This window comes from Polyodon spathula, chromosome 3 (assembly GCF_017654505.1).
Source record: "Polyodon spathula isolate WHYD16114869_AA chromosome 3, ASM1765450v1, whole genome shotgun sequence".
NCBI lineage: Eukaryota > Metazoa > Chordata > Actinopteri > Acipenseriformes > Polyodontidae > Polyodon > Polyodon spathula.
This window is the reverse complement of record NC_054536.1, coordinates 88,251,597-88,276,792: the sequence shown is the minus strand read 5'-3', so window position 1 is coordinate 88,276,792 and position 25,196 is coordinate 88,251,597. Positions and strand designations below refer to the sequence as shown.

The 25,196-nt window shown below is 36.6% G+C and overlaps 1 protein-coding gene across 2 annotated transcripts in view; it reads left to right on the top strand.

Moving 5' to 3' along the window:
- Positions 1 to 23,374, top strand: part of crppa (CDP-L-ribitol pyrophosphorylase A) — a 64,405-nt gene extending 41,031 nt beyond the window's left edge. Inside the window, exons 10-11 of one of the 2 annotated variants that reach the window (XM_041246278.1) lie at positions 3,306 to 3,437; positions 23,114 to 23,374. In XM_041246278.1, the coding sequence (XP_041102212.1) occupies positions 3,306 to 3,437; positions 23,114 to 23,218 (237 nt within the window). In that variant the 3' untranslated portion in view covers positions 23,219 to 23,374. Of the gene's footprint in view, positions 1 to 3,305; positions 3,438 to 20,856; positions 20,921 to 23,113 lie in introns of those variants that run through there. The other variant, XM_041246279.1, reaches the window with a different exon arrangement.
- Positions 23,375 to 25,196: the final 1,822 nt, after the last annotated feature.

The following is a 25,196-nucleotide window of genomic DNA, read 5'->3' as shown; positions in this document are numbered from 1 at the left end:
TCTTCAGCTGAAAGGCAAGCAGCCATGGCTTAAGAGATAAGAACATAGTTGATTAGTGGGCAGATACATAGAGAAATCCAAGTCAAGAATGTTAAGTTGACCATTCTGCCAAATCCATGCTGCAAAATCACCCACCTAACCCTGCTCTTCAAAGACTTCAGAATGTGTCAACATAGTATCTGTTCACAAAAACACCTCATTTATTTATGTATACATGCATGAAAAATATTTTTTATTTGGTTTAAATGGAGTGCATATCCTCATGGTTTTACTTTAAATACATATAACAAGAGTAGACTTCCTGTCTCTTAAAAAAAAAAAAAGAACAGGGCTTTTATATCTCTAGAATGAAGCTCGCCTATAAGTGAAAATGAAGGTAATCCAGATGAATTCCAGTTTTGTGGCCATTAGCAGCCTTGGGCTCCAGGTACTATTTAAAATTCTTAAAGCTTGCATGTACGTGCAGGAAACATTACTTCCTGTATGTTTTCCCAGGTGAAAGAATTTTAAAATAACCACAGAACTCATCCATTTGAATAGTGATTTATTGTGATTCAAGCTGTGGCAGTTTTTAGGTATGCATTGAAGTGAAAGCCAATCATTGCTGATAATTAAACATTTCATTTGATAGCTAGTACTATTTCAAGTAATTTTTTTATTGAAAGCTGGTTAGCATGTAGTCTGTGCTGAACATGACTATTGTGTTGGTGCACGTAGAACTGTCTTTAATAACTACCATATTCCTTCGAATTTAAGACACTTAAATTCGAGTACAGTATATGATGCGTGTATTAAAGTTGCCAACAAAAGATGTGACTGCCTGAGTACACAAACAGCAACGTGACAGATTGAATTGAAGGGTTACCCAGAAGAGGTCAGCTCGGGCCTAAATTTAAAACCTAATCTGAACCTGACCCTTGCCCGAGACCTTTGAAATATTTGCATTTCCAACCCGACCATCTCCACAAACTATTGCAACCAAGTACTTTCAGTGTCGAGTATTTCTGGTTTCCAGTTAAAACGTAAATAAATAAAGACAACAACAGCATTCATCAAAACTTTGTTAGCCATAAATAGCCACACAAAAGTTGCACTTGGAAATTCGCATACCCATTTTGGACAAGCCTATATCATTTCAAACCACTAAATTAACGTTCAACAGCAAATATTAGACAACAACTATGGCTTTTAAAACAGCTATAGGACAAATATATCACATTTCTTTTCTTTTTGCTGTCATAAGTAATATTTTGCAAGATTTGCTTTTTGCTAAGCCACGTGGACTTTTATTTTCGCTGAATACAACGTCATAATCTAACAATGTCGAAATTTTTATTATCGCTGAATACAACAATGTCGTAATCTAAAGGATACATTAAACGGTGGGTTTAGACGTACCCTTTCCAGCAACGGAACGTTCCATTGCTACACATTTTTATTTTTTTTACTTCATCAGCCTATATACAGATGAACCAGCTTTATATCTTGATTGCCGTGCAGGTATAATTTGTGATATAAAGCGGGTCATGATATAAACCGAGTTTCATGTTTGCCTATTGTCTATGACAGCACATTACAAGTGCGAGAAATAAAGAAAGAAAACTAACTGTGAGGTAAAGAGCAGTGTTTTAATACTGTACATTTAGTCGTTCTTTACATTTAAACAAATGCATATAGTTTACTACAGGACAAATACATTTTGTATCATTAACTGGAACAACACAGTTTGTGTCATTATCTAAAAAAGGCATGAATTGTTGACTGATAAGAGGTATCAATTAGACATTGCATTTGGTGTTTTTTTTTTTTTTTTTTTTTGTGTACATTTGTATAAGACTGACTGTTAAAATTTGGTGACGTTGATATTTTGCAACTGAACTGTATCCCATTAAGACCGCCCACGCAGCATTTGTTGACAGGCTGCACAAAATGTCAGTTTATCAGCAAAGATGATTATTGGTTGTTAGCTACGTTGGAAATTAATTATATCCTGTGGTTACGTAGTAAAGCCCAGCGACACAGCATTTGACAGACTGCACAAAACGAATAAGCAGGTTTGTGAGACTAATATTAGAGATGTAATTTCTCAAAGAACCTATGGTGCATGGCGACTAGTTTTTCAAAAATCGTGAAGCAGGAAGTGAGTTTTAGGAAGCACTTGCCCACAGAGGAAGAAATAAATACTCACTTAAAATGAAAAACGCCATAAACCACTCACTGATAGCACTAGCCTGACCCGAGCCCGAACCATAATGTACAACCTACACCCAACCTGACCCGACCCTGACACTTATTGTTGTGGTCCCGTCGGTCTCAGGTTGGGTAGCAAGGCTGTATTCCCTAGTAGTTATCCTACATAGTGGATGCTCTCCTCCTTGATATAAACAAAGCAAGCTTTCGCTCAGTGCCCACCTGTGTAGCTATGGCCGTGGTGCAGTAGCCTCGAACTGGCGCTGCTGCATTCTTAAATAGGCGTCCCCGGGCACACCCCCCAGCCAATCAGGACCTCCCGATCAGCTCAGCTCCGGGCAAGCCTTCCTGTTTTACCACAGCAGCAGCGTTTCGGTATTAGGCTCAGTTCTAATCAAACCCCTGTATTTTTCTACTTGCCAAGCAATATTACAGTTCACAAAAAGGGAGAAAAACATGTGCGAGTAATCACAACTGGAAATGAGAAGCAGCGCGTAACTGTAATGCTCTGTGTGACATCAGATGGCTGCAAACTGCCTCTTATTGAGTAGATGCATTTTTGTAAATGCATCTTTATTAGATTTTTTTTTTTTTTTTTTCCTCAAGTTAAGAGTGGGAAATTTGGACTGCTTCTTAAATTCAAAGGAATCCGGTAGTTATTGCAGCTTTATGACAGCCCCCCCCCCCACCAATATGGCCCACAGTGCAGCATGTGATCTGCCTACCAAATTGTGTAGCTGTGACTGACTTTTTCTCCACCATCGCTGTTTTGTAATGGAACAGAATTAGTCTGTAAACATTTGTACTTACCCCCAAAATCTGTCTGCTACTCTGTTTTCATTGTATGTGGGCTACAGTTGCTGCTTACATAAACCAGGTAATGTGACTAGGTTTAGACGATAGACTAAACAGATCTCATCACAAGAGTTTTACCTTGGCAACTTAGAGGTGTTAAAATAGATTCACTGACCTTCTGATTGCCAAATGGAAACAGTGTCTTGCAAGTTTGGCTTGGGTTGTAGGACTGGAACAATGAGGCTTACATTTGGTATGCTCAAATTCTTTTCATTGAACAGCTATAACGGGTCTAACGGGTTCCTGTAATGTTTTCATAGGTGCATTTGAACATGTCAGAAAGTACACCTTTCAGCAACAATATGGATGAGCTGGGCGCCATCAGACTACTTGCAAAGGAAGCAAAACAGAAGAATATTTTGGTTTATGGTCTCCTGGTTAATTATCCAAAGGTATGTACTTCCTATAACATGCGTAAGTCATAATTGCAATAACAGTAAGGAATGTCCTTTTTAAAGAAAATCATAGTGATCGGTGGAATTATTTAGCCCTCTCATCATGTTTCTACTGGAGGCAATATTCTGTACCTTACTTCTGTTCTATTGTGAAAATAATAATTAACATATCTAGAAAAGTTAAATAGGTAACCCAGGGCTAATCGTAACAAGTGATGAATACAATTATCATTTATGTTTGAATTCATAATTACCCAATTATATTCTAGTTAAATATAGTAATTATTTGCATTAGTTACAGTGGTTTGAGATGGATCTGCTATATCACAGGCATGCTAAAGATTCCTAAGGGTGAGGGGTTATACTGTAGAATTAACACTGTAGATTTTTCTGCCTTCTGACAGTATCAAAAATCTAAAAACAATTTAATATGTTTTACTTATAATAATAATAACTTGAAACCATTCTATCCAAGGGGCCAGGGGATGCTCTGTGCATAAAAACACCAGTGTCAATCTAGTTTGGATTTTGGACAGTCAGCCTTAATTGTTGCTTTCACTGGGAAGACTTAATCCAGCTGTTTATCATATTCATTGCAATTGAAGCATCGCCAGTGGTTTTTAAGAAGATAAAACACAATGTATGAAATACTGTGTGCCTTTAAATGGAATTTAAAATTGCAACAGGGATAAAGTATGTACTTATATTGTAGTACAATTGCAATATTTTTATTTGGATTTCATGTAATGGACATAAACAAAATAGTCCAAATTGGTGAAGTGAAATGAAAAAAATAACTTGTTTAAAAAAATTCTAAAAAATAAATAACGGAAAAGTGGTGCGTGCATATGTATTCTCACCCCCTTTGCTATTAAGCCTCTAAATAAGATCTGGTGCAACCATTACCTTGTGTCACATGATCTGTCACATGATCGCAGTATATATACACCTGTTCTGAAAAGCCCCAGAGTCTGTGACACCAGTAAGCAAGGGGCACCACCAAGCAAGCGGCACCATGAAGACCAAGGAGCTCACTAAACAAGTCAAGGACAAAGTTGTGGAGAAGTACAGATCAGGGTTGGGTTATAAAAAAATATCCGAAACTTTGAACATCCCACGGAGCACCATTAAAGCCATTATTAAAAAATGGAAAGACTATGGCACCACAACAAACCTGGCAAGAGAGGGCCGCCCACCAAAACTCACGGACCAGGCAAGGAGGGCATTAATCAGAGAGGCAACAAAGTGACCAAAGATAATCCTGAAGGAGCTGCAAAGCTCCACAGCGGAGATTGGAGTATCTGTCCATAGGACCACTTTAAGCCGTACACTCCACAGAGCTGGGCTTTTCGGAAGAGTGGCCAAAAAAAAGCCATTGCTTAAAGAAAAAATAAGCAAACACGTTTGGTGTTCACCAAAAGGCTTGTGGGAGACTCCCCAAACATATGGAAGAAGGTACTCTGGTCAGATGAGACTAAAATTGAGCTTTTTGGCCATCAAGGAAAACCTTATGTCTGGCGCAAACCCAACACCTCTCATCACCCCGAGAACACCATCCCCACAGTGAAGCATGGTGGTGGCAGCATCATGCTGTGGGGATGTTTTTCATCGGCAGGGACTGGGAAACTGGTCAGAATTGAAGGAATGATGGATGGCGCTAAATACAGGGAAATTCTTGAGGGAAACCTGTTTCAGTCTTCCAGAGATTTGAGACTGGGATGGAGGTTCACCTTCCAGCAGAACAATGACCCTAAGCATACTGCTAAAGCAACACTCGAGTGGTTTAAGGGGAAACATTTAAATGTCTTGGAATGGCCTAGTCAAAGCCCAGACCTCAATCCAATTGAGAATCTGTGGTATGACTTAAAGATTGCTGTACACCAGCGGAACCCATCCAACTTGAAGGAGCTAGAGCAGTTTTGCCTTGAAGAATGAGCAAAAATCCCAGAGGCTAGATGTGCCAAGCTTATAGATACATACCCCAAGAGACTTGCAGCTGCACTTGCTGCAAAAGGTGGCTCTACAAAGTATTGACTTTGGAGGGGTGAATAGTTATGCACACTCAAGTTTTCTGTTTTTTTGTCTTATTTCTTGTTTGTTTCACAATAAAAAATATTTTGCATCTTCAGTGGTAGGCATGTTGTGTAAATCAAATGATACAAACCCCATTTCACTTCACCAATTTGGACTATTTTGTGTATGTCCATTACATGAAATCCAAATAGAAATCCATTTTAATTCCAGGTTGTAAGGCAACAAAATAGGAAAAATGCCAAGGGGGGTCAATACTTTCGCAAGCCACTGTACATACAGTGCCGTGAAAAAATATTTGCCCTGTCTGATTTACTGCATGTTTGCATATTTCTGACACTGAATGATATCAGATCTTCAACCTAAATCTAATATTAGATAAAATGGACCCTGAGTGACCAAATAACACAGCATTTTGAGGCTTATTTCATTTATTTATTAAAGTTATGCAACACCCAATGCCCCTGTGTGAAAAAGTAATCGGCCCCTTAGACTCAATAACTGGTTACACCACCTTTAGCAGCAATAACTGCAACCAAACGCTTCCTGTAGTTATTGATCAGACTCTTACAGCGCTGTGGAGGAATTTTGGCCCACTCCTTCATGCAGAACTGCCTCAACTCGGTGACATTTATGGGTTTTCGAGCATAAACTGCTCATTTCAGGTCCTGCCACAACATGTCAATGGGGTTTAGGTCTGGACTTTGACTGGGCCATTCCAGAACTTTAAATTTCTTGTTCTTCAACCATTCTGATGTAGACTTGCTTGTTTGTTTTGGATCATTGTCTTGCTGCATGAGCCAGCTGCGCTTCAGCTTCAGCTCACGGACGGATGGCCTGTAGAATTCTCTGGTACAGAGCAGAATTCAAGGTTCCTTCAATGATGGCAAGTCATCCAGGTCCTGGTGAAGCAAAGCGTCCACAAATCATGACACTACCACCACCATGCTTGACCGTTGTTATGAGGTTCTTACTGTGGAATGCAGTGTTCGGTTTTCGCCAGACATAACAGGGTCCATGTTGGCCAAAAAAGTTACACTTTTGACTCATCTGTCCATAGAACATTGTTCCAGAACTCTTGAGGATCATCCAGGTGCTTTTTGGCAAACTTGAGACGAGCATTCATGTTCTTCTTAGTGAGCAGTTGTTTCTGCCTTGCTACTCTGCCATGAACGCCATTTTTGCCCAGTGTTTTTCTGATGGTGGAGTCATGAACACTGACCTAAGCTGAGGTGAGAGAGGCCTGCAGATCCCTGGATGTTGTTCTAGGGTTCTTCGTGACTTCCTGGACGATTTATGCCTTGTCTTGGAGAGATTTTGGCAGGACGGCCAGTCCTGGGAAGATTCACTACTGTGCCAAACTTTCTCTATTTGGACAATATGGCTCTGACTGTGGTTTGGTGGAGCCCCAGAGCCTTAGAAATGGCTTTGTAACCCTTTCCAGACTGATAGGCATCAACAACTTTTTTCCCCGGAGATCTTCAGGAATTTCTTTTGATCGTGGCATGATGTACCTCTAGAACCTGTGTGCTGACAACTTCACTCTGATGGTAAGGGCCAAAGTTAGTCAGATTTATATTGGGCAGGGCTGGCCCAAATCGGCCTGATTGTTAACCAAAGTATTCAAACAGTTGACCCTAATTATCCCTTTAATTGGGTTGAGTTAACTAGAGGGGGGGCAATACATTTTTCACACCTGAAGATGGCATGTTTGATTACCTTGCACACCAAGCAAATGAAAGAAGCACCAAACTTTGGTGTCATTTTTTCTCTGACTCCCTCTATATACTACTACAACCCACAAAAAGATCTGACCAAATTCAATGTGAAAAATATGCAAAAATTCAGCAAATCAGACAGGGGGCAAATACTTTTTCATGGCGCTGTGTGTTGTGTGTGTGTGTATGTGTATAGATATAGATATCCCATTAAGCATATCAAAGCTGTGTTATACAGAAATAAACCAGTTGTGTTGTGTTTAAGTACTTTGTGTATAATATAGCCTTAGTAATTGAGTGCTTCAAACATATATTAGAAAAACAGCTTACTATAAACAAAGCCTGCCCAAGTTTATCTTAATAAAAAAGAACTGCACTTTGAGATCCTAAGTACTTTCCTGTTTTACGGTTGAATGCTTTTAATTTTATAACAATAATACATACAATTTGTTTGACATTCTTACGGAAGTATTTATTGTGACATCTTTGAAGAAAAGGAAACAGAAAACTTTTCTAAAACAAAAAAAAAAAAAAAAACAGCAGTTGTTTGTTGATTTTAAATGTAACGGTTCAGTGTTACTTCCTAGACATTAAGTATTGCAGGTATCTGTGACCTTAAAATAACTATAACCTTGTTTGAAAGAATAGCTGCTTCATATAATGTATAAGAATTGTGTGCACTGTAATAACAAACCAGTGCAAATGATTGATTCAACAAGTACATTAAACAGTAAATTAAACTGTTTTGTATGTAAAATGTCTTTTTAATTACGAATCTGTTGTCTAGAACCCCATACAGTAGGTATGCATTTATTTGGTTACCACTACCTGTGTTCATATGAGTGAACAGTATTTTTATGTCTTGCACCTCTTGTTTTCAAAGAATGTTGTTTATTAGCTGACAGTTGATGAGGCTTAGGTGCTATAAAGGATTAAAAAAATACAGACAAACACACACACACACACACACACACACACACACACACACACACACACATATCCGTTCAAAATATTGTCATACCTGAGAAGTACATGTACACACAAACTTAGACTGTCTGTGTCTTCCAGTATCATTAAAATATGCAGACATATTTGGATTTCTTGTGTGTTTTGTTATAAGCATAAAACCGTAGTCTGGAGTCATCCCTTTTATTCTGACAGTACTATGTAAACATGCAGAATTTGTATGAGCAGAGGTTTAAAGGATTTCTGAAACCTGTTTTAGAAGCTGCTAACACAGTTGAGTTAAACAATGCTGCTTGCTGCTCTTTAAGCTTTTTAAACTTTTAAAACAGGGTCAGTTTCTAGAGTCATTCTTGTTTACTTTTTGGGTTATTCTAGTATTGAATTACGGTACAATTAAAAGTATTGTGTTACAATATTTGAGTGATGTTGTGCTTAGACTTGCTTTATAAATATGAGCAGTCCAAATGGTTTAAAGTGCTTTAAAATGTGCACATTTCTAAATGTTTTTAACATGGCAATGGATGATGTTGTTTGACCACGGCAAAATGTCACACTGAATAAAAAGGGACCAGTTCCATCCTTCTTAAAAATATCGCAGTGCAGCTTCTTGATTTCAGGTTGCACCATTTGTTTTCAAAGAAAGTAACATAATCTTTGTCCCTTTTTGAAATTGTGGTCTTATCCCCAATAACATTTTTTCATGCTCATGTGCCTGTGTTAGAAGAGTCACTCTATCCGTTTAAAGTTTTACATTGCGGTCTCACTGGTGTGAAAGGGCTGTCATGGTGATATATAGGGGCTTTTAATCCTCATTTCTGAGTACCCTGATGTTTACATGTAGGCTGTTTCCTCCCTGCTTAAGAAGTAAAAAAAGGAATGTTAAACCTGAGATCAGATAAACATTTTTGTAAAGCACCAGGGCCCCACTCCATCACCTGTGCCATAATTCATTCAAATGATTTATTATGAAATGTATGTTGAAATTCTATAGCAAGATACAGTATCTTTACTTTCCATAGAAAAATATGTTATCCATTGCCATTTTTTTTCAATAGGATACATAACATGGAATGCTTGTAGAGAACATGCTTTTAAGCTTGTGTCATAAAACAAGAGCTGAGAAATCATGCATTTTCAATGCGTGTACATTACACTCAAAGTAAATCTTTAAACCATAGATAATCCATATTTCAATAGCTTTCTAATGAATGTCCAGTGCTTTAAAAGATGACTTTCAAAATAATGCATCAGACATATTAATAAAGACTATAATAGTAACTAAATTTGTGACTCAGTTTTTTTGCTGACAGTGTACTAAAATAAACTAGTAAACAAATACTTTTATTTGACAACGACTCTAACTAAAATGTGTGCTGATCTCCACAGAGGTTAAGGCCAGAGATACACGAGCAGTTAGTAAGCAATTTTTTCTTGGCAGCTCCGGTTGACTATCAAAATTGAACATCTATCTCTAATTGACATCTCAAGTTGTCAACATATTTTAGAATGGCAATCGAGTTGTTGGAATAGACCACTGCTCTATTTTCAGCAATTTAGTTGAGCTGTGAAAAAGATGATAAATGTTGTATTACTGATTTCCATTACATGAGAGTAGGTGTTAAAACTTCATGCTGATATTGGAATCAGCTCTCACAAAGATGAGCACCAACTAAGACATAGCTTCTTGTACTATAAACTAATGTGATCCATCTGCATTTCCTTCCATCTGATGATGCAGATATCCTTCTGCCTGGTGTTGATGGCTGAAGTGTAGTGCTAGCTCCAGGGATCAGCCACAGTGCAGTCTTCCTAGCGCCACCCTGTAACTTTTATTAGGCAGAATTATAATAAAGTCATAATAACATTGTCTGACGTTTTAAATGTAAATAAAATAGATTTTTCACTGACAGTGAATATAGAAGCCTTAGTACATTATACTGCTACGCGTGTATATATTTTATTAACCTTCTTTCTATGCAGTGCTTTTTTTCTGTTTTTTCTTGATGTGTTTCTGTCAAATATGATTATGTTTTAGCTGCCAGAAAGCCATAGGAATATACGCTTGATGTAAAATGAATGAGAGAGACTGGGTTACAACGCTACATCATCTGACCTTTTTTAGCCAGTAGGGACAGAAACATACTTTTGACACGATAAACCGTGAACCTGATTAACCGTGTTATAGAAAAATGGTCATGGTACCAAAACTGTGGATATGTATACCGTGACATCACTAACAGAGTCAAAGGAATAATAACATGGGTTGTTTACATGGAATATACAGTGTTTAATAAAAAATTTGTATAAATTACTGTTTGTTCAGCTTTGATTGAAAACAGTCAAACACAGAAGCATTTCATATCTTTACTGTCTAAAATAATTATTTAAATCTAAAATAGTTTCTAGACCTTGACATCCTAAACTTACAAAGGTTAGGACAAAAGACTGGAGCTGGGAAGCGTGGCTCATTTCCAATGTCCTGAGTTTATACAGTGAGTTGTATTGAACTTGTGCATCCCTGCTGGGCAACCACATGGAAGTACAATACAGCAGTTTACATAGTGAATGCAGTGTATGTACTGTAAATAATGTTATTGTAACATAACATTTCCAGGTTTGGATAGCCAGTGCATTACTTGAAGTTTAATATAGAGATAGAACTAGAAGAAAACATTTGACTGGAAGCCAAAGGCTGCAATAGGCTAGAAAGCTACTGGAAACTGGGCTTGTGATTGGAAATGAAGACAGTCATGGTTTAATAAGATAGTGTCTTTGCTGGGAGAGAGAGATAGAGCTTTGACAAATTTGTTTGTTAGAGAATAAAGCTAGCCTTTGTGATTTGTCCCGTTGTAGACTTTAGTACTCTTTACACAATGACTCTTCACTCCCAATCTGTCACTGTTACAGACCAGAAGCCCCTATTTCTTTTGTTTGTATTGTACAATTAGATTTGGGTTAGGTCCCTAGTTTACTGTAAACTGTTCTGAATAAAAGACCATTATTCTTAAAATCAAACAGGATAATCTTTCCTGTTTGGTTTTTACATGTGAAATTCTATAGTTATGTTAGATATTTACTGATCCACTACGGAAATGTGTGTAGATACTAGAAAAGTACATTTCAAATGTACCTTGACCAAGTACAATATAAAGAATTCAATTGCGTAAAGGAAACCTTAAAGCAACAAGTCAATAAATTGCTGGTTATTCCTGCCAGAAATTATGAAGTAATGGATATACAAAAGCACTAGAGTGAAAAAGCATATCCATACTTAAACTAACAAAAAAAAAAATTGGCTGAAGGGAAATACAATGTGATGAGGAATGCAGACAACCAGGCACCATATTCTGTAGGTTGTTTCCTTAAAACAAGTACTTTTTCAGTTATCTGGTTAATGTTTCAGAGGATATGTGTTAAGAGTTTTGAAATGGACAAAATGTTATATATTAAAAGACTGAATCACTTTATACTATGACGTCATTGGGATTGAATCAAAACCTGCCGCCATATGTGTACAGTAAGAACTGTGGAAATAATACAATTGATATATAATATATATTTTTTGTAGAACTAGTGTATATTTATTTTCGTGCCATCATCACCTTTAAACCTCTTTGTGCATTGTCAGTTATTATATTCATATTTTGTGTAGTAGCCTGGAATCAACTATTGGTGCTTCTGTTGAGGCCGCAGAAGGAAATGCTTCATTAAAGCCCATATGTGCATATCACATGGTTAATAAGCCTAATCCTTTGCTCCAATGTTAACGTCTTTTCTTTAGGAATATAAGTGACTGCTAATTAGTCCAAATTCGTACCTTTTCAAATGAGCTAGGACTTGTAGAACCAGAGAAATGCTGTTTGAAGTGTCGAGTGTGAGTGAAACTACAGTGAACAGTGAGCCGAAATGATGGCTACCATGTATGGGACGACAAGCGTAAATAAATAAATAAATAAATAAAAAACACTTTTTTTCCTAGATTTAAAAAGTCCAGATTTAGCAAAGTACATAAATGCTAACAAACACATTCTTAAAACGTAAGAGTTTAATGGAAACTCTGCAGCATACAGTGCCAAATCAAATGCGTCGGTGGGCGTGGGTTTGCATGTTAGCTTCAGATTTAGCTGGCAGTTTTTTTTTTTTTGTTTGTGAAAACCCAGATTTTATTTTTTTTTCAGATTCATTTTTTTAAAAATTTAATTGCTGAATGATCATGTTTTTCAGATGTATCTGTTAAGTAAATGTTGAATCGCCAAGTTAAAAAAAAAAAAAAAGATTTGTTACATGTATTTGTTCAGATTTATTTGTTAGAAATGTTAGCTAAATGTTGACTTGCCAGATTCACAGATGTATTTGTTAGAAACCCAGATTTAACATGTCAGCTAAATGTTCACTCACTAAGTGTAAAAAAAAAAAAAAATTATATACTGATTTTAAATGTTGAATTTGTGATATGCTTATGTTGGTTAAATTGGGGAAACAAATATGTGATTTTCATGAAATCGGGGGAAAAAAATTTAAAATATAATGTTTTAATATGTGTGTCGGGGAGGGGGGGCGACAAATTGTATGCTAAAAGAGGGGGAGGGGGGGCATATAAAAGTGTGCGCACCACTGCTCTAAGGTCTCAAACACACAGCTCTATATCTGCTTATAATTAATTCAATGCATGATAAATACAGTACATATGGGCTTCAACAGTTCCCCCATGGATATTTTTGTATTACGCTGGGTATTTGTGTTCCCCATGAATTTGTGTTCTGTGCCAGTACAGTAATTCGGCATGTACATCAGCTTGAAAAGTCAAAACATGTCAGTATATTCTCCCATTCATACTTAAAAGTTGTGCTGTCATGTTAATTGCATGGAAACAGTGGTAAAAAAAATAAAATAATACCACTTTGTCGAATAACCAGTTTGTGGAACAGTATAATCTTTAAATTACAGTATAAAATTGTCAGCAAAAATGTCACAGCTAAGTTTGACTACAGTATGTTTTCTTTTAGCTAATCAATCCCTCTTTCATCTAATCATGGTGAAAGCCAATATACAAGACATACAGAATACACTTGTTGATAATATGTATTCCCAAAATGTTCCAGTATTTTAGATTTATGTAAGCTATTCATCAATAAGTGTCACTTATTTAATTAGTAGGTCTAAAAGTTAAGTGAAATTCGTGTTGGATGGAGACAGATTAGAGTTTCGCTGTTTTGGTTTTCATTGTCATGAAATGACAGTCTGCTTCCTAAATCTATCTACAGAGACAACACACACATTAAATGTCTAATAAAATAATAAAATATTTCCGTGTTTGTAATGGGTAATTGTGACAGGGTGCAGCCTGTCACAGTAATCTATTGAAAACAGGAATGTAGACAGTTTTTTTTGGAGGGGTATTTTTGCACACATAGTGTGTAGGTGTACATGCTTTCTCCTGCAATTAAACAAAAACATAACTGCAAATAACAAAAGGCAGTACCGGTGTACAACACCATCAATGTAAAGATAGAGTCTGTTTATATTTAGGGCTTCTTTTTTATTAATTACATTTTTTGACGCTTATTTTTCGAGTTTTATGTAAATCATTTTTTTCTGGGCTTTCGGTTTTTATATACTGTATGAAATTATTGTTTTCGGATAGTTCCCAAAATGCTTGGCTGTTTTTTATTTTTTATTTATTTATTTTTTTCCTCTCAAAGTATGTATAGTAGTAACTCGACAGTACTTGCATACTTAAGTAGTACTTTCATGCCTTTTCTGTCTTCCACAACAAAATCTTTATGGTCACGGGCACAGTCTTCTGGGGTTTTATGTAGGCATTTTATTTACATGCCGCCACAATTTGCAATTCTGTTTTAAGTCCTCTGTATCTTAACTGAAAAACAGCTTTTAAATCCAGCGAACAAGTCTCCATTCCTAATTATAATCTCGTTTTAAATCTCGCAAGCGGAGTCCAATAAAAATGGTGAAGTGGTCAACGTGAATTGAGTAACCAATTCCACTGTTTTTCTGGTGTTTTCCGATGTTTGTTGGCTATCCACTGATTTCACTTTGTATCCGGGGTGTTTTATCGTTTTTTATCGGTTAAAACCAAAACTCAGAAGCCCTAATTATAGTATATGTCTTTGATAAACAGAGTACTTTGCTTGGTAGATGGTGTCATATTTATTAGTTTTGTTTTTTCTTTTAATAATAACAGTTTTTGATGCACACATTTTGGATACACAAGGCATTTACATACTGTTTATATATACTTTTTTTTTTTTTTTCTGTAGACAAAAGGAAACAGTTTCTACAGTGTACTATAAACTTCTATAATGAAGTCCTGAGGAAATTATGAGTTATGATTTTAATGTAACCAAGAGACTTACTATGATGTTTCCCACAAATTATCTGTTAGAAGTGATCTGCAACATAAGGATTCAATCTTGGAAACTATTATGTGCGAGGAACCTTGGATATAGTTGAAGAATTAAATAGAATGATCAATTATGTGTTTTTGAATAAACTATTACTGATGATGTTATCAGTAAATGCTGATTGAAATGCTGAAATGGAACTCAGGGGAACTCATGATTACATGTTCATGTTTGAGTAATCTATATACAAATATATGGCAGGCATATAAGAACATAAGAACATAAGAAAGTTTACAAACGAGAGGAGGCCATTCGGCCCATCTTGCTCGTTTGGTTGTTAGTAGCTTATTGATCCCAAAATCTCATCAAGCAGCTTCTTGAAGGATCCCAGGGTGTCAGCTTCAACAACATTACTGGGGAGTTGATTCCAGACCCTCACAATTCTCTGTGTAAAAAAGTGTCTCCTATTTTCTGTTCTGAATGCCCCTTTTTCTAAACTCCATTTGTGACCCCTGGTCCTTGTTTCTTTTTTCAGGCTGAAAAAGTCCCTTGGGTCGACACTGTCAATACCTTTTAGAATTTTGAATGCTTGAATTAGGTCGCCACGTAGTCTTCTTTGTTCAAGACTGAACAGATTCAATTCTTTTAGCCTGTCTGCATATGACATGCCTTTTAAGCCCGGAATAATTCTGGTCGCTCTTCTTTGCGTATGTCAAATAACTCTTCATTTTTACTACAGAGGAAGTTGATGTTCAAATAATTTTTGTACAGTAGTGTTAAAAAGGTATATTTGTAGGGCTTTTGTTCAATTCGAGGGGTTATCATTTTTTATTATTATTTGGCAAAATCAGTTCTTAAAAATAAACACCAGTCAAACACATCCATTTTTCAGTTTCTATAATATATTGAATGTATGTTTCACTATTACATATACAGACGTTAACTTACTGTGTTGGAGTGAGGGTGTCCACATTAGGATTCTGACAATTTAGAACTCGGCATGCATTTTGAATCAGAGAATTGTGAGAAATAATGGATTTAATTTTACAGCCATTACTATCTATCACACTACTTTCATGTTTTTTGGGGGTTTTTGCCCACCTCATCGTATGACTATAGCGTAAGATTAAACATTCATCATGGTACTCTGATTAAGGTTTGATATTTATGTAGATATATAATAATAATAATAATAATAATAATAATAATAATAATAATAATAATAATAATAATAATAATAATAAAGTTTGTGGTCGTTAAGTCCGTTGCTAAGCAAATGACGCCTTGGCTTTCCAGCTTGTTATGTATGTGCACAACATTGATGATTGGTCAGTAGGTCTATCAAGGGTGTTTTTTGGTTATTGTCAGTTAAAACTGAAAACTTCAAGCCCTGTATATGTGATATAATGTAGGTAATAATCTAACTGGTTAAAGACAGCATTTTCTGAGGTAAAAGGAAGATATACATTCACTGAAGTCCTTTTCAGTAGGCGATTACTCATTAGGTTGATGTTTCATTTCATTATCTATATATATATATATATATATATATATATATATATATATATATATATATATATATATATATATATATATATATATACTTTTAACCTCAGATTCAATCCAGAGCTGATTGTGCAGTGTAGATTTGAAAAATAGAAATAGCATTAATTGTAAGACAGTAAGACACTGGTTTAGAAAAGACCATTTGGCCCATCAAGCATTTATAACTCTGTGTAAAAAAGGCTTGCTACCTTCTGTTCTAAACTTACTTTTACACAGCTTCCATATGTGCCCTCCTGTTCTTTTCTCTGTGCTAAATTTGAAGTTGTGGCTTGGGTTAACTTTATCTATACCATTTAGGATTCTAAAGATGTCAATCAAGTCTCCTCTTTCCCTTCTTTTTTTCTAGGCTGAAGAAATGTAATTATTTAACCTCTCCTCATCGTTCATATCATTAAGACCTGGGATCAGCCTAGTTGCCCTACTCTGTACCTTATAGAGTTGAATTGTATCTTGCACACAGTATTCTAGGTGGGGTCTAACTAGGGTATTGCAAAATCTTAGCAAACCTCTCTGACTTAATAAGATTAGCTGTGGCAGTGAAGCTAGAAATGCAGATTGTTTGAACCTTAATATATATTTATCCACCAATTTGTCCACCATTTTTTTGGGCCTTCACTAATATATGAAATAGTGTGGGGAGCAATATCAACAAATATGTGTACTCTGCGTCTAAGGGAAGGAGTTTAGAAATAGCACCCCATGTAGGTAAAATATATTCTTAAAAGATTCTATAGTAATATCGTATTAGCGTGTCTATATACATCTTGTCTGTCTCGCCTGAAACTTGTGGCGCAGTGCTCACGTGGACTCCCATTCTTTTCCAGTTGGGTGCCACTCCAAAAGCTTTTCTCATCATTTCATCATTGCAAAACCATAGTGCGCCATCTAACAACCATCTAAATGAAATTTAATTTGAATTGAATTATGTTAAATGCTACCTTATTCAGGAATGAATGTACTACAGGATATTCTAGGCGACCATTATCTAAAATATGTATGTGCTTAAAATGTAAAAGAGACTTACAAACACACATGTCTTAAAAATAAATGTAATTTAGCCCAAAAGAATAAGTTATATCACATTGTAGGTCATACCTTGACTAAATCGTCCTGCTGATGAAATGGAGCTCTCAGCGTCCTTCCTTTTGAGAAGGAAAACTACATCATTTCGAATGTTTTGTAATTTACCCTCTCCCCACAGGACCATTTAGTCAAGTCCATTTTTTCAAGGCTGCTGTTTCATATGACATAACTGGGTTGTTTGGTCAAGGGCTAAATTAAATGTACTTTTAACACATGCCTGTCTGTCTGTGTTTGTGTATATTTGATATTGAAAACTTTGAAGAAATTGAACTCTAGTGTGTCATACCTGTCTGGAGTGAGCCAGAATATAACAATTAAAAATAAAAAAAAAACTCACACACTGCAAGAAAATGACAATGGCTAAATTATTATACTAGCTCTGTAATTTTATCATGTAAAGTAAAATGAAAATCGGCATTAATAAATAACTTAACCTTTGTACATTATAAAGTGTCTCAGTTGGCAGTGATGAATCCATCGAATTATGTGTATTAGAGTTTAAATCAAGAAATGGTACCTTTTCAATAACTCACATGAGGCTTTCAAAAGCAGTCATGTATTGCCAGCTCATATTTTCCTGTCAATGACAGTTTTAGTCCCGCTAACCACTAACTGGTGTAAGCAAGTTCAGGTTCTCTTTTTAACACTAAAGATTTGAGAAACTAATCAACATACTGTTTCTTGTCCTGTTATTGTAAAGTTGCCGCTGCATAACATTGTTAGATGATAAATGAACTAAAATAACAGCAATGGAATGTATTCTGTTTTGGTTGTGCAGATTCTCTGGCATCTTTAGTTGATTTTCTCTATGTGTGGTAACTTAAACATACTAGATTACTTAAATACATTATGCAATATGTCCCTAGTTGCTTAAGGATTATGTGTGCCTTCAGTAGTAATTTACCCTGCTTACATTCTTCATTGGAGTTTACACTGTACTGGGTTAGGTTTCTACACATGTGGGCATGTGAGTTCACAAGCTATGGCGTTTATAAATGTATCCTGGCAGAAGCCTGTGATCTCAGATGTACAAAATGGTATCCAAGTTACACAATTGTGTCTTTTGCACAACTGACTTCAAACAACTGACCCTTTTCCTAACTTGGCCTACGTAAAGTATACTGTAAAAAAAAAAAAAGTTCTGTTTGTGCAGGTGCATATTTCACTTCTGTTGTGTTTGTCTTGGTAATTATTAGCAATAGAACTAGCGAGTAACAAAAAATATCCTTTTGGTTTCTGTTTCTCGAAGTCATAGCAAAACAAATAGGTAAAGCAACAAAATTCAGGATCATTCAGAATGAAGGCAAACGTGACACAATAGCATTATAAGAGTTAGTGATCCCTCCCTCTCATAATGGAGGCACAAACTAGTGGCAGCAGTGTCAAACCTGTGTGTATACTGTATGAGGTGGGGTGACAGTTGACAAGTACTTAACTAGATATGCATGGTCTTAGGGGAAGCTTGTGTCTAGCTGCCCTGTCCCCTATTGAAATGAAACGGCAATTGATTTTAGATGTATGTATTTACTATTATTGTATGGCGTGGAATTTAATTGTGTGCTCAGTTTCTCATGTTAAATGTGTTGAAGTTGAAACACGAATGTGGGTTGGCTAAAAAACATGCATACTGTTATAAAAGAAAAAAGAAACAAACAAAAAAAAAACAATATATGCACCACATGTGATTCCTGCCTGCCTGCCTGCTGTCTGGCTCGTGTCTGCTATCACACAGGTGTGTATACAATATATAAAAGGGTCCACATTCCTGTTATATAAACAGGATGTTTCTGGGAAAAAAGGAATGTGCCACTTTTGAAGGATATTGACTCAGCATTTTCATGGCAGAATGGAAACTCAACATTCAACATTTTGTTTGACTATTGACATTGGCATTTTTAACAATTCTTACATTAGCCCAAAGAACAGTATCTTAGCACTGTTCTGTTTATTTATTCATTTATTTACATTTCCCTTTCGAGTTCAAAATGTATCATTACGTAACGGGTTAACTTTGTTTACCTGAAAATTTGGAGACTTACACAGTAAGCTTTAACGTCATCACGCCAGTCTCCGCCCCTCCTGGAAGGCACTAGACTCCATGGTGACAGTTGAACTGCGCCATTTTTTTAAGCCTGATTTGAGCAAGCTGCAGAGAGCTATGTTTTTTTTTTTTTTTAACATATATAATTTGATTGTATAGTTCCTTGTGGAATTAATTGCTGAATCATTTTAGAATGTAAGCTTTTTTTTCCTGGAGGTTTTGAGTGCATTTCATTTCACCCTCCTTTCTGTGTCACGGTTCACACTGGCTGGAGTTGTATCTCTGCATTCAGATAGTCTTGTATTAGTGCTACCTAGTCTGTGCTCAAGCTAGTGTGTGCACTTGTGTATTGTGTGTGTGTGTGTGTGTCTGTGTATTATTTTGTATAGTGTCTGTTGTTATTGTTTCCAGGGGAACTATGTGAGTTGTTGCTGATTTTTTTCAGCTAGCAGAATTTTCTAGAACCAGATTGTGTTTGCTGACACTCCTGTACGAGCACTCTGGTTGATCCGATTGGAGAGCTGGTCTCTATGTTCATGCTGCAGTGGTGGGCAGCTTTTTAACAGTAAGCTGTTAAGGCTTTTTAGCTCAGACTATCAAGCGGGCACACACAGGCTCTGCTGTGGTAATCCTGTTCTTGTTGCCAGTGGTCTATGCGATTACTTCCAGCCCCGCCTGCTACCAACGCAGTTGTCTGTGCACCGCACCAAGCTGGCTGCACCTGCAGCGCCGGCCTGTATATTGGTCACTGATACCCAGCCTGCACTGCACCGAGGCGCGGCCGCACCAGCACCGATTAGTACCACACCGGCCCATGCATTGTTCACCGGTACTGTCCATGCACCGTACTGCCGTGCACCGCACCGGGGTGTGGCAGCCTTGGTACTGCACCGGCCCGTGCATTGTTCACCGGTACTGTCCATGCACCGTACTGCCGTGCACCGCACCGGGGTGTGGCAGCCTTGGTACTGCACCGGCCCGTGCATTGTTCACCGGTACTGTCCATGCACCGTACTGCCGTGCACCGCACCGGGGTGTGGCAGCCTTGGTACTGCACCGGCCTGTGCATTGTTTACCGGTATTGCACCAAGTGCTGCACCAGCCCGTGCACTGGTACCGCGACGTGCACTGTAGCGGCCCGTGTGTCACCCTGTCTTGCAGCTGTACTATCAGCCTGCACTGATAGCTGTAGGCACGCTAACAAAAAACAAAAAGAAATACTGCATTACCGCTGAGACAGTTTCTGGTAATCAAGTCTGGGTTCCACCAGTGCACGCAGTGCAATACAAACATCCAGAGGACCAGCCTACACTTTGTTTGTCATGCCAGGGGATTGAGCATGCATCTCAAGCCGTGAAAGAGCGCCTGATAAAGGAACCCTCAGACTCTCGCACTTGTCCTCTGTGGGGCAGAGAAGCTCTCCACACCCTGTACACGCCTCTGCTTCACGCAGGTGGCGCTCTAAGAGCAGAGGCTCCTTTTCATCATCCTCTTCTTTGTAAGAGAAAGAGAAGCTTTCTCGGGCCACGCTCTGTGAAGGCTTCAAAGAGCAGATGGACAAAATGTGGCAGCCGATCTCTGCGCAGCAGTCTTTATTGACTAGCCTGTTATATACGCACACTGCAGCAGGACGACTTTGTCTCTTGCAGCCTCAGAGGAGCCTAATGAATACATGGAGCAGGAACTGAAATTGGGCCACAGACTGAGGTAACTTTTTCAGTTCCCCTTCCCTTTTCTGGGGAACTCACATCCCTTTTAAAGTGTTTTGTGTTATTATGCTACATGATCCAAAGTCAACCTCTGTGATTGAGTGTGTGACCAAATAAACTAACATAAACATACTGTACATATGGGAATCAAGTTGGGTAAAAAGTAATAACTTATGGAACGGAGAGAATACCTACTGTACATTAGTGTTTTTGAAGATAACACTATCTTGTAATAAGACACTGAAAATATATGTAATTTAAGCTACAGGTATTACTCACCTGCATTGGCCAAAATTTGACATTTGATGTTTGATAAAAACAAAAATCCGATTTTTAAATGTACAGTAAGATGTGGGACTATTATGGTTTTAACAACATGAGACTGATTTTTTGATAAGGTAATACTCATAAACAGTGAGTTAGCAGGGCCAGCATCTTGTGCTATAGATTTGTTGCACATAGCTTAGACATGTATGGGAAACAAAACCACAACCAGCTATTTTTTAAGGTTGTTTATATTTTGCCCCTTTTAGTCCGGTTACACAAACACGTATTTTTGTTTGAAATGATCTGAAACTTGAAAACACTGGAAACTGGTAGTTCCAAACACTCTGTAATACAAAGGAGAGATCTCTTTTTATTCTATTGCCATAGGCTCTCTGTTTTTAAAATATACCTTGCTTATGTTATAGTTATAGGCTACATATTTAAAGCAGAGTGAGGTCCAAAAATGTTACTTGTATATTTTGAATCAGTGCAGCATTAGAAGTTTTAAACTGCACCACTCTTCCAATCATGTTAAACTTTATATTTATCTATCTTTAGAATAGTATAGGCTGTGATCACCTTTTATGAGAACTAACACTGGTTTATTGACCAATTAAAGTTAGACCAGTTTAGTTTTATACTATAAACATGTTTAACTCGTGGCACAGTCATTAAGGACAAGAATGCAGCCCTATCTGGACAGCTGTTTCTGTGTTGATATTTGTTTTCAAAATAATGAATTAGCCCTTCTCATCATGCAACGTTTTATAGTAACACTAAATTGTATGCACTATTGAAGACTGTATCTGGGGAACCACTTATAAGAATATGGAACGTTAAATTCTTGAACTACTTGGCTATAGTAAGTGGTAGGATTAATAGTTTAAAAATACACTTTTATTGCTGTTGTTTACACACTAATAACTAATGTTTAGTAGTTATTCTGTGCATAACATTGTATTCCTGGAGCTAGGATACATTCTGTAAAATCAAATTTCCCCCAAATGTAAGACCTTAGAATTAACACAATCTCTCATAATCACAGAAGAACGCTATTAAGGCTGTAAAGATATTAGTTTAAAATTGGAGCCTTTAATTAGTAAATACATAAGCCTCTTCTCCTTCAAAACACTGTATTTTGACACCACTGTCCTTTGAAACTTATGGGTGCAACAGAAGACATTAAGTTATAGGACAGTGTGCCAAAATCTAATATTTAAAAAGCTTTAAATTGCATGCAAATGTGTTGCAGGATGTTCCTTTTCACTGAGCTGGATATCACGTTTTGTGACATACTGCATGGATTAGACAATGGGATTAACCTTTGAAGCAAGCTTCATGTCTAGAAACAATTTAGTATCTTCTTCATTAGTTAAAAGATTGGTTTCAGCCATTCATCTCCACTGGTAGAAGTAAACAACTATATAGAAATATAATAATGACAGCTAACAATTGAAACGCATTCTGTTTTACAACATTTATCATTTGCTAAAGTGCAACAGCATTTCAGCCAAATAAAACAACTACCATTGATGTTATTGGAAATACATGAACGTGTTGTAAAAATAAGCTTAAATAATGAAATAACCTTGTGAGTTAGCAAGCTAAGTGTAATCTTGTAAGGTCGTTTACAGCATTGCCAGTCGTTTTAGAGACAGTTTTGTTGTGACATGGGAACGGGATAAGAAGAGTTTAGGTTTCTGCGTAATCTTTTTTCACACCTAACATACAGCAGTGGGGAGAATTTTGAGCCAATGAAACTGCTGAAGTAAAATATGCATCTTTTTTGTCCTACAGATATGTAATTAAATGTTTAAACATGCTCGTGTTTACTATTGCTTTTCTTTCTTTATTTGTCACATTGAATTTAAGCGCTAGATAACCTTATCAGCAATTTGATGGTGTTTTTTTTTTGTTTGTTCTTTCTTAGGACACAGAGAAATGGAACGATGCTGTGGAAAATGTATGTTTAATTGCTGGCACGCTCATCAAGGACAGGAACGTGGTCTTAGCTGGACAGCTCTTTGTTGCATGAAAGTGTGACACAACTGCTCTTCTTACCTGTGGTTTTCATTAAATATTCTAAAAATCATGGATTTAATTAAGGTGTACATTACTAGTACCAAATTATTACCTGACACATTTAAATAAAACTGTACATTTAAGAGGAAACTATGGTATGGCTTTGTTTGCAAAAACTACAAAGTACTATGAAAACATATCTGATTGCCTTTTTTTATAGAATAATAAAGACAGGTTTTTGTTCTAATTATAGGATGCACAGTAAATGCATTGAAAATAAATACTACATGACATTCACAGTTTTCATTAAACCTGTCAATGAAAGGTACTATACATGCTCAGCAGTTACAGTAGTCACACTATCAAATCTAACCATGTTCAAAAGATACTATTTAACAGTGAATGGTAACATTCAGTTTAGCTGTCAGTAAGTTTTACCAGTTTAGTCTGTCCTAGCTCTAGAGGGAGGTAATTAAAGTAGGACATTGTTATCTTACTGTCAAACAAACTTGTATTCTAATTTAGTCTTGTTTTTAGATGCATCCAGTTTGTTTGGTGAACCAGAAAACCTCTTTCCGTTTCCAAGATGTGTTTGTTCAAATTAATAGTCCGAAACCAGCAATTAAATAATCATGTTTGATAGATAACATTCCACTGAAAACGTCTATGCCAAACAAGAGTAGAAAAGATATTCTCCAATGAGAAACTACTGTGAGTGTGAAACATTTGCAGTAAATTGGACACTGTGGTTTTACACTGTGTGGAGAAAAACAAAGCTAACATTTTTACAAAATGTGCTAGGATGTAAAATGCTTTCTTTCTGCTAAATGTTTCTGTAAATCCACAATGATCCAGGACTTTGCAACACCATGTATTTTATTTACAGCATTATAATACTTGGCAGTTTTGAGGGATAGTCATTTTTCACACGCTCTTTGTCACACATATTTTCCCAAAGCATTGTCCACTTACGTAGATAGTGACCTAAAGATATATACACATTTGCAGTCAAAAGTTTACATACCCCAATGGAAATTTATACAATCTCAAAATTTCTCGAAAACAAAGAATTATAGGAAAAATCTTTTGTAACGTTTTGCTTTTGTGGATGAGGAAAAAGTTACAATAAATAGACAATTATTTATTTCAGTAGTTTTTTTGCAAAACTCAAAAAATGCTAATTCAAAAGTATTCATACCATTTGATGCTATGGTAGTATTGTCTGCTAGAAATTTCATTATGATAACGCAGAACCTAATTCTAAAAAAGTCTAGAAAATGCTGGATTGTAGGTGAACATTCTTAGAAAGTATACAAGGGCTAGGCATAGGATGATTACTGTCATTACCAATAAGTCAATATGGTAAAAAATAAAGAGCTCTCTGAAGACCTTAGGCAGAAAATTATTTATTGTCATAAAGCTGGAGAAAGATACAAGAAGATTTCCAAGCATTTGAGTATCCCAATTTTAACCATTGTTTCTATTATCGAGAAGACTCATGGTACTGTCACAACGCTTCCTCGGTCTGGAAGAAAGAAGGTTCTTTCACCAAGAACAAGTAGAAGAATTGCGTGGAAGGTTAATAACAATCCGAGATTGACTGACAAAGATATTTAAAGTGACTTGGCTGCAGTAGGACTGGAGGTCAAAGAAAAAGCCACTCTTAGGAAAACGTCACAAGGACAAACCCTTAAAGTTTGCAAAACGACATTTGAATGATGGCTATGAGTTCTGGTCAAAGTTTTTGTGGAGTGATGAAATAAAAATCGAGCTATTTGGTCATGATGATAGTCGCTATGTTTGGAGAAAGTCTTGTGAGGCGCACAAAGAAAAGAACACAATATCTACTGTCAAGGATAGAGGTGGTAATATCCTTCTATGGGGCTGTTTTTCATCTAATGACACAAAATACGTGGTAAAATGGATTCCATAGCATACCAAAAGATATTGGCCAATCATCTGAAACATTCCGCTACAAAACTTGGTTTAAA